At 40.2% G+C, this 18,870-nt stretch overlaps 1 protein-coding gene across 2 annotated transcripts in view; it reads left to right on the forward strand.

Annotated features, from left to right (window-relative positions):
• The window catches only part of SETD3 (SET domain containing 3, actin N3(tau)-histidine methyltransferase), a 51,927-nt gene that overhangs the window by 12,334 nt on the left and 20,723 nt on the right, over positions 1-18,870 (forward strand). For both annotated transcript variants that reach the window (XM_082218020.1, XM_082218019.1), the window contains exons 3-6: positions 94-186; positions 1,859-2,007; positions 2,550-2,622; positions 5,211-5,467. In XM_082218020.1, coding sequence (XP_082074146.1) covers positions 94-186; positions 1,859-2,007; positions 2,550-2,622; positions 5,211-5,467 — 572 coding nt within the window. The remainder of the gene's footprint in view (positions 1-93; positions 187-1,858; positions 2,008-2,549; positions 2,623-5,210; positions 5,468-18,870) is intronic.

Below are 18,870 nucleotides of genomic sequence, written 5' to 3' on the forward strand. Positions count from 1 at the left end.
TATAAATCCATTTATGATACTCTCTTGATGTTAAGGAGAGGAGAAATGTTAAATTTCAGTGAGCAATAATTTTTCGTTTGTTTATCTTTCCAGAATGTAGCAGTCCAACTCCAGGTCCTGGAAAGGAGTGGGAAGAGTATCAACAGATCCGAGCTCTTGTTGAGAGAATCCGTAAAAAACAGAAAGGTAAACAAGAAATGGCTTTTCTAATTGCTTGTGGTCAGAAGTAATTTTGGCACTGCGTTTTGCTGCCTTCTGTCTTTTAAAAAAGACTCTTAATTAAATTCCAAGCACACTCTGAGTCACAAATATTTCTTATTTTAGTATTCTCAAAAAGACTGAGCTTTCATTCCTTTGCAAAAGTGTTGAACAGAGACTAGTCTGTATTGTAGAGTGGAGCAGAGCACCTGAGTGTTGAACTTTCAGGGACCACTTCAAGTATTATAAATGTTTAGTTGTGAAACATGTTTGTTTAGTTGCTAAATGCTTTTTATTTGTAAGCATTCCCCTTATTTAAAACAAAATAGCTGGTCTTTCATCAGTCATTACATTCTTTGTGTGTGTGCTGACACCACAACTGCTATTTTTGCAGTGTCTGCAAAGATAATTAGTATTGGATGATTCATTAGTCACATTTAACCTGGTATATTATGTTTGCGTAACATCTTAAAACAAGTGTTTACATTTGAAAAGGTATTTCCTGTTAAGATTATTGTTAATGCTTGAATAGATACCAAAAATTGGGCAGTCCCATTTGCAAGTGACCACCATAGGGAACTCAGCACTTTGTTTCTAGAAACAATCCTTTTGTTTATGCTTTTTTCTTCCCCTTTATTTGTGGCATCACAGTAAAAATGTGAGTTTAATTATTGAAGTGCACATGTGGGCTATATGTGCTTTTATTCTACATGGTAAAATGAAAATCTGTCTTAGCCTGAGCTCCACATGCATATTAACTTTTTAAAATAAAAAAGGTAGAACAATCTAAAAGTGCTGCTGTAGACACTTCCTCGTTCACATTTATACAATAAAGTATTTTCCTCATGTTTTAAAACATTGTAGTACAATAATGTTAAGAAACAGTTCATTGACCTTGTTAGGAATGTTTAACCTTTTATATCTCTTGGTACAGTAAATAATTCTGGCATTTCTAACTCTTCTCACTCTGATGGAATTCTACAGTTTTACCATTTCCCTTGTTTGCCCTAGCTTGTGAGGCTTATCCTATGCCTACTTGGAGAAAGATCTGTAGGTTCATAATGATGCCAAGGAGAACTTCATTAAAGTGAACCCTCCCTAAATATAAGGCAAATTAAGATAATGTAATCTGTGGTCAAGAAAAACAAAGGAATTGTGGCCAATAGCTTTTCATAAGCATGTGACTTGACTGGCAGAATATGTGGTATTTTCGCTGAGGAATTTGGGAATTGCTTGAGCTCACTTTTTATTGGCACGTTGTTTTTCACGCTGAGAATTAAAGCCTTGGTTGACCAAATTGAATTGTATTGCTTGTACAGTCGTACCTTGGAAGTCGAACATCTTAGTTCCCGAACATTTTGGCTCCCGAACATTGCAAACCCGGAAGTGACTATTCCAGTTTGCAAACTATTTTTGGAAGCCAACGAGGCTTCTGTGGCTTCTGGTTGGCTGCAGGAGCTTCTTGCAGCCAATCAGAAGCTGTGCTTTGGTTTGTGAACATTTTAAGTTGAACGGACTTCCGGAATGGATTCCGTTCAACTTCCAAGGTACAACTGTATTTTAAAAGCTGCTATGAATGCTTCCTAAACGTTTTTAACGTCTGTGTTAATTAGTACTGGTGACTCATTGTGTTTTTCTCTGCTGCTAAATATGTACATAGGTTTGTCTGTCGTATTTGATGGGAAAAGAGAAGATTATTTCACTGAACTAATTAACTGGGCCAGAGAGAATGGTGCATCTACAGAGGGCTTTGAAGTGGCTAACTTTGGTGAAGAGGGTTTTGGTTTGAAAGCTACAAGAGAGATAAAAGTGAGTATAGGATGGCATTGGAAGGTACATGGGGGGCATTTAAAGATTACTCAACCAGTCCCCAGTGTTTGAAATACTAAATTGGCAGAAGACTAGATCTTTTGAAATTTACTACAGGTGTTGAGCTTGTCCAAATCATGGTCCTGATGCAGAGATCCTCATGTGGAATAGCAGGATCCTCTATCTTCCAGAAGACAGTGATGTTACAATACTGTATCTCGATGTGCTAATATGTCCCTTGTGAAAGAAAATGTTAGGTATAAATGGCCTGTCTCCCCAACCTCCTCCAATTAGTGATGCAAACATTGCAGAAGCACATATAGTGCAAAGGCTTAATGGTCACAGAGTATAATAATAGTGGTTGCACCAGGTGTTGCCCAGCATCTTTCACAGGTGCAAGACTTGGACTTAGGTTGTGCACTGTGCCACTGTGCTTCCACTAGCAGAATGGCTGTTTTGCAGGCGGATTACCACAATTTGTTACCATCCAGTATGTTTATCAGATCTGTATGATATTGTGAACTTTCCTTGTGTTTTTCTAGGCAGAAGAGCTTTTTCTTTGGGTTCCCAGAAAATTGTTGATGACTGTTGAATCAGCGAAAAATTCAGTTTTGGGTAAGAGAAGATTTTGAATGCGTTTGCAGATGTGCAAAGGGTGTATTGATGGAAAGTTCTCCACTAGCAAAATGATGAAAATTGTCAGTTAGAATTGTCTAGTGGGCTTATTACAATGCTTGAACAATGTATCATATTTATTATTATTTATTGAACTGGGGTGTATGGGGAGGGGTAATACCTCTGGTGGGGGACACTTCATACTTCTTCTGGGGTAGTTTGTCTACCTTTGGTCCCTACCATGCTCTCACCTGTGGCTTCTAGAAGCTGTTGGCATGCAGCAGTGGCCACAGCCCGGAAACAGCTTTGACTGGCTGGCTAAACCATGTACGGGTAGCCAATGGGTCTCAAACCCTCAGTGAGTTTAGGTATTCCCTTGCATGCAAAGACAGACTCTGGAAGATTGAGTGGATGATACCTATGGTGAGTCCAACAGTCAAGAAGATGGTTCCTACACGTGAGAAGCAAATGGGTCTTGTCAACTAGGAAGGTAGCCCATCTAGCAGAAAGAAAACTCTGGTCCTAAACCTCTGCTGCCTTGTGGGATATCTTCAGGAGAGGAGAGGGCTAAGGAGTAAACCCTAAACAAATATGGAGTAGAGTCCCTAAGATGGTTGGATGGCACCTTGTACGCCTCCTTCTGACAAACTCCTGCTGCCAAGCTGGTGCCAAATGTATTGCTCTGCTTTCTTTTCTCAGCAAGGCCAAGAGGGGTGTCTTGTTATCTGGGCAGCCCAGGACCTGCAAACACACTGCCCAGGCTTGAGGTCACTTCAGTGCTGCTAACACAGCGGTTTGGTTTCACCTCTAGAGGCACGCTCTGTTGTCTCTTGAGACAGATGGATGCCAACTAGTTTATTGAAATTACATTTTTAGATCAGTTTAAAGGTTACAGGAAACTTACAGAAAGTCTATAATAGGAAGTAAACAAAACCCATGTTATTGCAAGACCTACCGTAAATTTCGCTCTATAACACGCAGATTTTTTGTCCTAAAAAGTAAGGTGAAATGTCTGTGCGTGTTATTGAGCGAATGTGTGGTCCCTGGAGCTGACTCACGGAGTGCAGGGGCAAAATAGGCAAAAATAAGATCGGGCGGGCGGGCGGGCGGAGGGAAGAGGGAAGGCAGAAGCTTTCCTGCATTCTGCCTCAGGGTCTTACTGCCCGCCCGCTTCTGTTGCTGCGTTTGCTCAAACTCAACAAAGAGCAGGGAATCCCTTGTCCTCCTGGCAAGCAGAGGGTTAAGGAAATGATCGCGTCCTTCCTTCTAATCTTCCCTAGTCACACTGCGTGCAGGCTCCAGCCCACCACTTCCTCCTCTCGTGCTCTAGGGCTTCGCAGGCAGCCGAAAAGCATGCAGGTGGGAGAGAGAGAGAGAGAGAGAGAGGGCTGGCTTGGGTGGTGGTGGGGGGAACGACTTTTGCTTTACAATGGTAGGTTTCTCATTTCTTTTCCAAAAGCAGAGAGCCCTGCCCCCAGGCCCCCTCCAAATTACAGCTTCTCCAAGCAATGTACTGCTGGAGGGAGACAGTATGCTTGTTTGGAAGAGAAACCCTGCTTCCCTGCTCGTAAGTAACAGCAGGCTAGATTGCAGAGTGAGACATGAAAATCTCTGGATTTATATGCTGTATATCAACTATCTTGGCAGATGAAAAAAAGTGTGTTACATGCCCTATTGCCCAAAAGTGTGCAAGCACAGAGCAAAGGTTGCAGTGACAGAGGTGGCCAAAAAAAACCAACCGTAAATAAAAAAGAAATCATACTTCGTATATCCTGTCTGGCTTGGAGGGGGGGGGGACTTTTGCTTTCCTTCCCTCCCCATTTAAAACGTGGTGACAAAGCACGGATCCACATGGATCCTCAGGATTTTTGCATTGGGTCACCCCAAATTCACCATCAGATCACATTACATGTCCATGGCTACAGTCTGTGCCAAAAAAATCACGCACCCACTGTTGCCTGGGGCTGCAATGGTGCAAAAACGTGGTTACAAAGCATGGATCCACAGGATCTTTGCACTGGGTCACCCCAAATTCACCATTAGATAACATAGCATGTCCATGGCTACAGCCTGCACCAAAAAAATCACGCACCCACTGTTGCCTAGGGTCGCAGTGGTGCAAAAACGTGGTTACAAAACATGGATCCACAGGATCTTTGCACTGGGTCACCCCAAATTCACCATTAGATAACATAGCATGTCCATGGCTACAGCCTGCACCAAAAAAATCACGCACCCACTGTTGCCTAGGGTCGCAGTGGTGCAAAAATGTGGTTACAAAGCATGGATCCACATGGATCCTCAGGATTTTTGCATTGGGCTACTCCAAACTCACTGTCAGATCACATGTCTGTGGCCACAGCATGAACCACAAAAATCATACATCCATTGTTTCATTTAGAATATTTTTTTTCTTGTTTTCCTCCTCTAAAAACTACGTGCGTGTTATGGTCGGGTGCGTGTTATAGAGCGAAAAATACGGTACTTATTTTGTTAAAGTTTTCTTTCTTACAGAAATCACTTAATATGCACTTAGGAATCCTGTTAGGGGGACTAAAATTTCTTTATGGGTTCTTTTCCTTTTTTAGGATCCTTGTATTCTCAAGACCGAATTCTCCAAGCCATGGGCAACATCACGCTAGCATTCCACCTTCTTTGTGAACGCTGCAATCCTAGTTCTTTCTGGCTGCCTTACATCCAAACTCTCCCAAGTGAATACAATACTCCTCTTTACTTTGAAGAAGATGAGGTTCAGTATCTTCAGTCAACTCAGGCCATACATGACGTTTTCAGCCAATATAAAAATACTGCTCGACAGTATGCCTATTTCTACAAAGTTATTCAGGTAAGAGCCTGGAACAGACACTGCATTATATGAGGACCATAGCAAAGTAGAACTCTGACATTTTTAAAAGGCTTGCTAAGTGGCCTAAAGTTCTAAGTACCACAGTGCCAATGCTAACCTGATTACTTTTTTTACCATTGCTTATACTAGCAGAATGCTGTTGCTATGATAGTTGTTGTGTGTGGAGGTGGTGGTTATATATGGAAGGACCTCTGACAGAAGTGCAGTACATCGTCTTGTTCTGAGTGCACACATGCAACATACATTTTGGGATAGCTCTCTAGTGTTATTGGAAGAGGGTAGATTTTGCCGCCATCAGTCAGCAGTGTCGCAAGTGCACCATTTTATTTTCTCTATAGTGGATACCTGATTAATACTACTTTTTGCCCCTGGTGTGTCTAGCCTTTAGATGTCTGCATAAACCTATCCTGGGTTGTTGTGATGGAATTTTGAGAATCACTCAAAATGTGCTATATCTGTTTCCTGCAGAAGATACTTTGTAGTGAATGGGAAGGGCTTCATTTTCCTTTGTTCACATGTGCAAAATGATCTGAAAATGATTGCGATCATCTGGCATGCACTTGTGAAATTTTGTGTTCATTTTTAGTGAAAAATCTTTAGCCTGTAAGGTTGCTGATGTACTTCAGATGATATAGAGTGTAATGGCAATAATTCAGTTGTTTGCAGAGCTCATTCATTCTCATGTATGACTCTTCGTTTGTAGCCTTCACCCTGCTCCCCGCCCCCCGAATATATACCTAATTCCTTTTGGTAACATATATATTTCCTCTTAAGGAAGTACTGTAGCTCAGTGGTAGATCACATGAATTCACATGCAAAAGATCCCAAGTTCAATCCTGGGCATCTCCAGCTGGATCTGGGTAGGACTCCTGTGTGAATTCTGGAGAGCCACTAGCAATCATTATAGACAATATTGAGCTCTATGGAACAGTGATCTGTCTTTGTGTAAGGCAGTTTCAATGTTCCTCTACTTATTTTACTGTTATTTTATGAAGAGTATGCTCATGCTTATGATCTTAAAAGTGCTTTACTTCAGTAGTAAAATACTTCACTTGTGTATCTCCTGTCCTGTCATCTTAGTTAGTAAACTGAGTTAGCTGTTTAGACACTACAAGTATTGAGTAAATTTTCTGCTGGAGTAAACTACGGCCTTTTTAAACCATGATAAAAAGGCAACAAAACCCAGACACCATATAATTTTACTTCATGCAGTCTAAACACAACCAGTATCTCGCTATCTAGATTTTTATCACCCCTGTAGCTCTCTTTATCTTTTTTTCAGGGTAGCCAAATTCGTAATGAACTGTGGAGTCCCATTTTTATACAAACTGTACCAGATAATATCTTCAAAGTACTAAGTAGTGTTGTTGCTTCTTAACTCTTTGAAGTGGCTGGGGTTCAAAGAGGGTACATGAATGAGCAGGAAAGAACTATAGGCTCAGTCTCGGAGCTTTGCTCACTTTGTCTCTTTTTTGCTGTAGTTGCTTTTTTGCTCCGTAGAAGAGGCAGACAATCACTTAGTTTTAGAGGCATGGAAACAGCTACATCATAGAGTAAGCAACCCTTTGGCAGCAGGTAAAGTTCTCTCCTGTGTGTTCACGTGTTGACTTTCATTCCTGACCATAGTTCCTATAGTCATAATCCTATTTCAGAACCTACACCCCAGTATTCACACCGATGTGTAGATCAGGGATTCCAAAACTGTGGTCCATGAATTTCATTCGCGTGGTCTGCAGTATACCCGCATTAAATATTCATCTTGTATTTTTATTGCTTCTTTATTTCTATTTTGTTTTATTGTATTGCATTTTAATTTGCAAATTTATTTAAAAAAACAAGAAATAAAAGAAGCAATAAAAATACAGTTTAAAATCATTCATCTAGTATAGGACATTACAGTTGCTACAACAGGCAGAAAAATCATTGAGTTGGCTACCAAGATAATTAACAGTTTTTAAGTAGCCTGTAGAGTGGGAAGTTTGGGAACTACTGGGTAGGTAATCTAGATAGAAAAGCAGCTTTGTAGTGGCCTACCTGCCAGCTCCCTGGGCAAAAGTATCACAGCTACTGCTGTGAAACCATTGCATCAGGAGCTCATCTGGGGCTGAGTGCCTCTGCACAGGAGTACTATTGATCCCTAGCTCCTTCTTTCTTGACAGCTCTGTAGAGCTGACAAGCTAGTGGACTCTTTTGAGGAGGCAGGTTTGTGGGGGAGGAGAGAACATTTTCAGTTCTGAAAATGGCATTTGTTTCTTGTAACACAGCATCGTCTGTTCTCAATCTGTATACATTTTCCTTATGAGTGTTCCTTTCTTAGACCTATGTCTTACCCTTGTCACACATAGCATTTCATAGCCACAGATGTAATGTAGCTGCCTGTGAGTAATCAAGGCATTATATTGTTAACACTATGGAAAAAGTGTCATTCAGGTAAAGTGTACTGGCAGAACATCTTCTCAGACATCATTTTGTGGCTCCTTAAAAATCAGGCAAAGATTTCTTAGTTAGTTATTCAGCCTTCATCAGTCCTTTATTGCACAGAAATGTTTCCAATATAAAGATGGGTGTACCATGCAGCGTGTTTCAGCCATCAATGTTTAATGGAACAAAATCTCTGCTGAAACATAATCTACTTCCTGCCTGTCTTTATTGAATTGTAATATCTATTTACAATTATTTAGAATGTTTTTTTAATATTTTAAAATTAAAGTTTTGTACTTAATGTTGTCATAAAAGCCACTTCGAAAGGTAGGCTAGACAAAATAGTCCCAGTTTGCCTTTAAAGCTATGTGAGTGGTTTTGTTTTGTTTTTTACAGAGGATATGAAAAATATCAACACTAGGTTTCCATAGTACTGAGTAAATCCGTTATTTCATTTCAAGAGCTATGTTTATACAAAAACTGTCTTGTTTCTTTGCTTCAGGAGTCTAGATTGCTCTAAAGTTGTAATAGTACCACTAGGTGGTATTTATAATTTGGGGAGTTCAAACCATGTCTGGACAATTCTTAAAAGGTTAAAAAGGTAAAGGAATCCTGGACAGTTAAGTCCAGTCAAAGGCGACTATGGGGTTGCGGCGCTCATCTCACTTTCAGGCCAAGGGAGGTAGTGTTTGTCCACAGACAGCTTTTCGGGTCATTTGGCCAGTAGGACTAAACTGCTTTTGGCGCAACGGAATACTGTGACGGAAACCAGAGCGCACAGAAATGCCTTTTACCTTCCCGCCACAGCAGTACCTATTTATCTACTTGCACTGGCATGCTTTAAGACTGCTAGGCTGGCAGGAGCTGGGACAGAGCAACGGGACCTGACCTTGTTGCGGGGATTCGAACCGCCGACCTTCTGATCGGCAGGCCCAAGAGGCTCAGCGGTTTAGCCTACAGCGCCACCCGCGTCCCTATGGACAATTCTTATAATATTGTATGAAGGGTTAGATTTAGATTTCTTCCATTGGGAACAGAAGGTACTATATTAATGAGATGCAAATATCACAGATAAGCTCCAGCATTATTATTAAAACTGGCAATGCTAGGCATCTAACACTGCATTAACTGATAGGCTAACCAATCTTCATGCCTGCCATATGTTACCCTAGTGCAAAGTTAGTAAAGTTTACCACTAAATGGCATGATAGCTAATTTATAATTTACATGTACTACTGACATTCAAGAGGACAGAGGTGTGATCATCATCTTGCCAGAATTTCCAAGTGAGAGATGTACTTGGGAGTAATAATGGGGTGTCTGTATGTTCTTTAAGAGGGACCTGTTAAAATGCATATTGCACCTAAAGTTCAACTCTTCTTATGCTCATGCTCTTATGGCCTAGCTGCTGTTGCGTCATTTAAAAAAACAACCCCAATCTACTAACCTCTTACCCATATGAGATTCAGTCATATATCAGTCCCTATAATAGTGAACTCAGGTGGTGTGTGCTGATGGAGATGGGGCCACTGAGAAACAATAAAGAAGTATCAGCAGAGTCTGAAGAATGCTGAGATTTGTTGAAATGCTAACAATATTTTTATAGCCTAAAGGAGCGAAAGAACGAAACACAAACAGTCCAGTGATGACAGAGCATGCTGGAAAGGAGAGACATTAAAGCAGGGGTGGGTAGAGATGGTCTGCTGGAAGAGAGCATGGCTAACTGACTGGAGCTCTGAACAAGAACATTTTGTGGCAGCTAAGAGATAGAGCTACTAATCAGGAAGCACGTGATTTGAATCTGATCTCTGTCATTAGCTCACTAGTTGATCCTTAGGTAAGCCATTGTTTCCCATATCTCCCGCCCCCCCCCCCAAACCCCAAGCCACCTGTAGATGGGGAATAATACTGATTTATCTTACAGGGCCATTGTAAGGATTGCAATTAGATATGCACATGAAGCATTTCAAACACCTGAAAGTGCTTTACAGATTTCAAGCATTGTTGTCGCTGTCTAATGAATTGTGCCATATCTCGTTGGAAATCCAAGGGGTTGTATGAGAGGCAACTAGAACTACTTTAAAAAATGCATCCTTTCCATCAGCTGGCAAATAAATACATAGTATCTTATCTCCTGTTCTCACAAAGACCCTGTGATAATGACTGGCATAGGTTTAAAAAAAAGAAAAACTAAAAATGCAAAATCAAGCATAGGACAAAATCACCACGGAAAACAGGTATGAAATCAGTGGCATAGTTGAGTTTCAAGGCTGACCTGAGTCCAAGTTCAGCACTCTTTTGTGCACCATGGTGGCTTTTTGTAAAGTGATGGCATTTTGAGGTATTCTTTTGAGATGTGTTATGTTTATTTGGTAGCCAGTAATCGCTTCTTCATGAGAGCAGAGGGGAAGTTTAGAAGAGGGCAGTTTTCAGCCGAGCTCTACCTGTCTCTAAGTAGTCTGAATGTTCATGAAGATGGCAGAGACTTCTTCCTTTTACAGTTGCTCCCAGCTGAATATTAGTCTGGTTTGACAACTAAACACAGGTGCATCGCTGGCCTGCCAGAAATAGCCCATTGCTCCAGGCAAAGGACAGCACTGACACCATTGAAATGTATGCAATTTGATACTTAAAATGTGAACGGAGGCAGGTGACTGGATCTCTTAAGATTGCACTTCAAGAAAGAGAAAGGGTTTTGGGCTTAGATGGTCAAGTTACTTCAGGAGGGGTTTTCAGTTTGTTCTAATATGTCCATTTACTTCCCCCCCCCCCAGTTTGCGTGTGTTACTACCATTAGCATGTTATGGGCACTGAATGTGCACAGTAGAGTGAACAGAATCTGTTATATTTATTGCATAATGCTGGATTCTCTATGCACTGAAATGTGGTGTAATAAGCACAAGAGGGAGCCATATAGTTTTACATTCAGAGTGAGATTCCTTGTTCCTTGAAGATCTATAATTTAGTTTGCTTTTGTAAATGAATATGCAGTGGTTTTCTGTTTTAACTTTTCCCCCAGCTTCACAAGGGGCATGGTCACAGCCTTCTGTCAAGGGGAATTGGTCCATAGATTATTGCAGAGCAGTGCTCTTTAGCTCATAAAACATAGGCAGCAGTACTTTCCCAGCTGAACCCCCTTTTCTGCCGGATTGGGAAATGAGAGAGGGAGAAAAAAGTGAATGATGAAAGCTTTTCATTCACCTTCTTAGTAACAAAACATTTCAACGTAAGTATTGCTTTCAAAACAGTATTATGTCTCTACTGCCAAAATAACACCCCTAGAAAACTAACATTCCTCAGTCTTCAGTATAATTTGAATTGCTTCCAGGGGGAAAAGAACCACAAAACGGTTAGGAAATTTGTCAGGGTCGTTAACTATTCTTTAATGTCTCCATATTGATCATTTCACAGCAGCTTTCCAGTGTTTCAAAGCTACTTTTCTAAAAGTTCTACGGACGGGGAAAGGTGAAACCATCATACAGTTAACACATCTGCCTTTTGTCTATTGCTTTTGCACAGTTAAGGACCAGGAGTGTATTTCCCTATATTCATCCCTACAGGCAAGGTGCTACAGTGGCAAGGCCAGAATGCAGTCCAGACAGCTGCTTCCTCCTCGATCTGCATGCCAGAGGAGAGGTACCCACTCCTGAGTGCAGTTGCCAAGTCAGGAAAAGGATCTCCCTGAGATGCTCTCTTTACAGAGAGGCCTTTTTACAGTAGAAAATATGTAGCAAGGTATATTGGCTTAGATACTGTCAGGGAACTGCCATCGGAGGAACAGGTGGTGGAGGGGCTCAGGGAGGATGGGAGAGACTCAACAGCTGAAGCAGGAACCAGCAGGGGGAGGAGTGGATCTCTGAGGGAATGCGAGCAGGTGGGAGGGCTCAGAGACACTTCCAGCGAGAACAGTGGGGAGGTATCTGAAGCTCCCATAGGGAGACCTACGCCTCGCCGGAAACTGTCACGCCGTGAGTCCAGAAGACGTGTTTCCGTTAAGGAGCTCTTATGCTGGAAACGATTCCGAAAACAACCACTGTCGGAATCTGCAAGTGATTAGAGCAGACATGTCTGAGGAGCTCTGTCACACACAGAGGTTTGTGGAGTTGCACAAACTCTGAGGGACTACGATTTTACGCACAAGCAGCTCATCATCCCATCACAGATACGTTCTTATGGACTGGTGGTGGTGCAACATGTATTAGAGAATAAGTGGGGCACAGCAATCTCTGGATATAAACTGTACAGGAAGGACATACTGGAGGTGGTGTTGCTCTGGAAGTTAAATAGGGCATTGACTCCAGCAAGCTAGAAATCCCCAAAGGGACAGAATCATTGTGGGTGATGATTTTTGGTCCCAGTAGTATTTTAGTACGTACTGGGGACACACTATCGTTCCCTGATGAAAATGTTTGGGAAGATCTAGAGATGAAGAATGAAATCAAGCAAGCATCCAGAAGAGGAAATGTTGTAATTTAATTAATTAATTATTGTGTAACTTACACTCTAGAGGGCAAGGGACGCGGGTGGCGCTGTGGGTTAAACCACAGAGCCTAGGACTTGCCGATCAGAAGGTCGGCGGTTCGAATCCCCGTGACGGGGTGAGCTCCCGTTGCTCGGTCCCAGCTCCTGCCAACCTAGCAGTTCGAAAGCACATCAAAGTGCAAGTAGATCAATAGGTACCGCTCCGGCGGGAAGGTAAACGGCGTTTCCGTGCACTGCTCTGGTTCACCAGAAGCGGCTTAGTCATGCTGGCCACATGACCCGGAAGCTGTACGCTGACTCCCTCGGCCAATAAAGCGAGATGAGCGTGCAACCCCAGAGTCGGTCACGACTCTGGTCAGGGGTCTCTTTACCTTTACACTCTAGAGGTATCACATTATATAGTCGCTATATCAGGTGATTTACAAATGGGGGGGAAACACTCATAAAGGGACTTCACAATTTAGCAGAAAGGCATAGATAAAGAGTTCATAATGCCTGCAGAAGAGAATAGTAATTAAAGGGGGGAGGGGGTTGACGTGGGGGGATGAAGTTGGTTTGAATATAGACAAAGATAAGGATCAATAACAATGTTGTTTTAGAAAAGAGACATGTTTCAAAAGAATGAAGAGATTAAATATAAAGTGAGGCAAGTGATTAAAAGTTGAATTTTAAAGTGTGAAATAAAGTGGAATCCAGTGAAGTTGACAAAGCCAAAGCAGGAACATTGTGGAAGTGATGAAAACAGAAAATGGGACTTGACTCAGCATTCGTAAGAGAACCAAGATGTAGATTAAGGAAGGCTGGTGAGAAGAACATAATCAAGATGAGAAATAATAACAGATTGAAAAGTGTTTTAGTAGTGCTATATGGAAGAAAGGAATTAATCTTAGAAATATTGAGGTCATGAAAAAAGATCAGGCAAGGTCACAGATATGGGAGGAAAAGGATAAAGTGGAATCAAAAGCAATAACTAGATTATAAGTGTTATAGAAGAATAGCAATACTAGTTAAGAGGGGGAGAACAATGCAAAGAAAAGATCTGGCAAGACCAAATTCTTAAGATTTAGTTTGAAAAGACAAAATTGTAATTGTCAACATAGAAATAATAGGAGAGATCATAAAGAATATGATGAGTTGGGGCTTCAATACAGATGCCTGCAAGAGACTAACAAAATGAGGGAAAATTTGTGAGAAGGAACCATTAAAAGACATTTTGAAATAATAATTAGACGAATATTGTGAGGGCAGAAACTCTGTTTGGCTAGAGACAGGAGAAGAATGGAATTATTATCAAGGGCTGAAGACACACAAGCCCTGCTTTCCGAACACAGTGCGTTCCCAGGAAATTGTTCGTTAGGCGAGTGTTTGCACAATGAGCTGATGATTTCCATTATTTCCTATGGGAACATTTCTAATCCATGATTTGTCTGATCCCTCTCCCTCCCTCCATGCTTTCTGCCTGAAACAGCTGGTTTCAACCAGCACAACACAAACAAGGAAGGAAGTGGGCAACCTTCTGATATTTGAACGAGCCATTTGTGTAGCAAGGTTGGGTTATAATTCTTTGTGTTTGGATAACTGAGATTTTGAATAACGAGCGTTCCAGTAGTGGGATCTGCATGTACCATCCACAGTATAGAACTAGCATATTCTATATTGCAAGGTGAGGATCCCTGCTAGGCAGCCTGACGCACACAGCAGAGTGTGTCCCTTTGCTACACTGTCACCCAGGATTTGGATACTAATATTTTCAAGATAAATAGAAACCAATTCACTAAGTCCCTTTTCTGTAACAGTGGGAAAATTGGGAGGCTGAGTGAGAACTTCCCATTTTGAAAATCATAAACTTCTCATTTGGGAAACAGTTATCTTCTGTATTTTGGACCCTGCTTGCCAACATAACTACTTTTAATTTATTTCTGCTTCTCTGAATGGCTTACGATCCCATTAAAATAGTCTCCCCAAACACTTTGTCTGAAAACGCTGTGCTTCAAAACCATATATGCCAATATTAGATGAAATTGTTTCTGCACATTTTTAAGCCGCACTTGGGAGAAATATTATGTTGGCTAGAAAATACAGAGGTCTGTGGAGACTCTTGCTTTAGAAGATGAGGTTTCTAACCCCTCTCCTGTCCACAAATTCAGAAGAGCGGTTGATTCTGCAGCTATAATAGTACAACCGCTTATTTTCCTCATATCAAGTTGCACTTCCAGAGAGCAACTGCCTCCATCCCCAGGGATGTTATCTGTGTTTTGGGACTCCGTGCCTCAACAGTTAATCATACTTTTTCACTGATACATAGGCCTTATTGTTAGGATTTAATACTTTTTTTTCTTGATGTAACTGCAGTTATGAATGTTCAATAAAATCAAAGCACAGTAGAAAGCTGGTGTATCTAGAGTGAAATACTCAAAGGAGATATATATTCTAAGCACTGTTAAACTATTTAAGGGACTTATCTTGGTGGAAATTAGTAATTTAACTAAATTAGAAAATGGATTATCTTATACACTCTTAGAGTCTTGTGATACGTCTCAGTGTAGGAGGCTGGAATGTTTCTGAAGTGAAACTTATAAAATGCTTCTTTCTGTGTTCGCTGTGATAAAACTTAAGCATAATTGCTTCCCTCTATTCACATCTCTGAGTGCTGTCCAATAATTGCTGCACTAGCCAAAGTAATCCTAAGTCATTTGAAAGTCCTAACATACTGCTCTGTCTTGTACGCACTGCTCTTGCTATGTAGAAAGGGTTCTGCTAACCACCATTATATCAGGTAATTTCAGTGGACTGGTGAAAATAGCTTTTGTTTAGAACACCAAGAGTTTTTGTGTTTTCACTAAGCTTTCAGTGAAAATACTACCTAGAGATTTTTAAAATATTAAGTGGTTTATAAATGCAAACAAACAAATAGCTGTTAAATAAGACTCTGATTGGCATCCTGACTGGTAGTACCTAAAAATTGCTGAACAGTCTGGCCGTTAAAATGAATGTTACATTGTAAAGGTTATGGGTATTGAATTATTGATTATATGATTATACCGAATACTATATTAAATGCCAATTTATAAGCCTTCATAGAATCAGATTTGCAGAGAAACCTAGGGTCACCAAGTCCAGCTCCCTGCAATGCAGGAATCAGAAGTAACAAATCCCTGACAGATGGCCATACAACCTCTGCTTAAAAACCTCCAGTGAAGGACAGGCCACCACCTTCCAAGATAGTTCAAAGTTTTTTGTTATTATTAATTACCCATCCTTCACCCTAAGGTCCCAGGGCTTAAAACAATTTAAAATGCAACATTGAGAACAGTTTTAAAACTTACAAAAAACACAATTTATGTAAGAACCTAAGAGCCCAGCATCCTGTTTGACATAATAGTCAACCAACAGCTTCCTTTGGGAAGTCCCCCAGCGATTGGTATTCAGCAACATGGTGCCCCTAGTCCTGGAAGTGGTACTATATACCCATCATGTGCTATACATGAGTGCAATTTCCATTGTTGTTTGCTTCAAGTAAATATGCATAGAATCAGACCATTAGTAACTTTGATTCACCACATTATTGAATGGAAAATATTTAAATCTATGCGTGATTCTAATTAATTGTAATTAGTGGGACTTTAAAATTCATAACACTGCAATCCCAAGCATATTTACTCAGAATGTCCCAATGTATTCAATGAGTTTATCCTAGGTTAGTGTTTATTCTAAGGCACGATCTTTTTCATTGGTTCATAGGCCAGCTGGAAGGTGACATGGGTATAGTAAATAAATTTGAGATACTACAATGTGTATACCCATCTCTCTCTCTCTCTCTCTCTCCCCACCCCCCAATACCTTTGGTTTAATGGATGCTGGTCCTTCCATATGATTGATCTAGTTTGCTCTAGAAAGCTGTGTGGGTTTCCTAAGGGTACATCTTTTGAGTGTGCCTTTCTGCATAATGCAAGCTGACAAGAATTACTGTTGGAAGAGAAGAACTTTGAAGAAATCTACTCAAAAGACATTGAGTTACTTGCAGAGTATGTGCTAGTAGAACACTGGAAAGTTGGTTGATGCACATTTAATTATAGGCTCTTATTGACTAGTGACACAGTTTTAGCTCAGCTTTTGTTGGTATTTAATTTTTAATAATAATTAATTGTAACAATACTTCAAATTTATTTATTTATTTAAACACACACACACACCCCGTTTGATTGTAGAAAAAAACCTCTAGTACTAATTTATTGTCAGTTATCCTTCTACTTTGCCCTCACTGGCCAGAAACTGGATAATGTATTTTTGCTTACAATTCCTTTCACTGAAAGGATGGAAGCCTTGAATTTTTTTAAAAAATAAGAATTAGGAAAGAGGCCTGGAATATCCTTAAGGTGATCAACCTCACACCTTCCCATGACTATGCCCTCTCTATTGTTTTCAGTTGGGGTGTAGGCATTAAAATGCAATGATACTTCTCTTAGACTTAAAAAGTCATAAAGATGGTTGCAGTCAGTTAGAAGGCACAGCAATGAACTATTGCTGTGTAGCCTCCCAGCTGTTTCAGCACTGATTCTCTGGGGCAGATAAGCACTTGACTAACCCATCCATAGCTAAACAGTGTTGGGGTGTGTCGAGCATTATTTATGCAGACTCTTATTCAATGTGGCCTCATTTCAAAATAAGTTGTGAAATACCCTATTTTGAAATTTGGTATTAATTTAATGTCGTTCAAAACTCAGATGGCAAATTTTTCCCCTCTGTATGTCCCTAGATTATTTCATTATCAATGTTTCTTTGAAGGTTCAGCTAACATTTTTTTGCTATTTATATTGTGCATAAAGTTACAATATGGCGTGCTTCTAAGTATCAGGAATGATTGAGTTTACCTTGTGGCATATCACTTAAGCTGTGTTCCAATTTAATGCCAACCCATGGCTTGGTGATCAGAAAAATCTTTGCTTGTTCATTTGCCCCTTCTACCTCATTTTACACAAGTTCTTTTTTCCACTTCCTGAGTTTTGCTAACAGTAGTTCGCTGTGATATTTCAATAAGCAAACTGTGGTTAGTGCTTTGCTTCTAAATTTAAATTTGCAAGCTGGGTTTTGGAAGTAAGGCACTAAATTTAGCTTCCCAGTTTAGTAGTCAGTAATAAAGTGATAATAGTATTTAGGTCTAGTAATGCATAGAAAGGTGCCTTCTGATCAGTATTGTTTTGATTATATGCTGGAACTATTTTGTATATTTGCAAAAATTATATTGTTACTCTTGATTATTTTGCTACTGATTCTAACTGTAATTGAGAATCCTTGGTTTCCTCCTGCATTTTATTCTACGCCCATTCTTTAATAGATGGATTATAAACCAATCTACATTATTTTTAAAAAAAGTATTATTGCCTACATATTGATCTTTTGTATCTGATCTGGAGTAATATACCCACCTAGTCATGATCTTAAAACAGTCCACCCTTTTTACTGTATTTATGGAGAATCTATATGCCATTTGCAAAATATTTTCCCAGATATCCAGTAGTATATTTTTGCCGATTATGGGGGCCCATTTTTTTTCATGTAATCTCTTATTTGTTCGTATTCTGTTAACGTATTTGTTAAGCAGCTGATATTACTTATTAACTTCTGTAGTTTTCATGATAAGGTGTTTGAATTCAGTCGTATCTCATTATTTGCAAACATAATTTCAGTTATTCTTGTACACAGTACTTAATTTTAAAGCACTCAGACCAGGTGAGTTTCTCTTTGATACGGCTATTACCTAATCAGGGGAACAGCTGATTTAATCAGCTGAGTTTTAGTTGATTGGCTAAAGCTGCATAGGAATAAAATAGTTTAAAGTGGATGTACATATGTGTTGTATCAGTTTAGAAGAGGCATTCTGCTTCCACGTGAAAGAAGAGTGGGAATGCCTCTAATAAAAGGAGTGATGTGCCTCCTCTAAGATACCTCTTCTTGCCACTTGATGTATTGTACTCATGTTGAAACAGTTACTTCATCAACCAGTGTACCTTATTAATCAAATGTTGCAGATCTGCTTTTTCTGTTATTTATTTGTTTAACAGGACTTGCAGTTACAGCAACTTTAGAGAGAAGAGGTTCTCTTAGAGCTGTTTGCTTCAAAGGTTTTTCGTGGCTGACAGAGCAGTAGCAGCCAGAAAGTGCTGATAGATTTTACTGCGGCAAGCCTTATGCACATGCATGGCACATGCTTGTTTTTTTCTGCACACTTTACACGTTGGCCTGAAATCATCATGTAGCATCCAGACTGATTGTTAATGAGATCTCTCCTCCCCCTCCTGCCTATTAATAGGAAGGGGCTGAGGAAAAAAGATCTCATTAGGATAAAGGGGAGACCACTGAGAATGAGGCAGCAAAGCATTGTGCTTGGTCAAAAGGGGGAAAAAGCCTTGAGCTCTGTGTTCAAAGACATGCAACTTAACAAGGTGAAAATCTTAAGCCTCTAAGTACCTTAAAGTCCC

Source organism: Podarcis vaucheri (assembly GCF_965113315.1).
Source record: "Podarcis vaucheri genome assembly, chromosome: 1".
NCBI lineage: Eukaryota > Metazoa > Chordata > Lepidosauria > Squamata > Lacertidae > Podarcis > Podarcis vaucheri.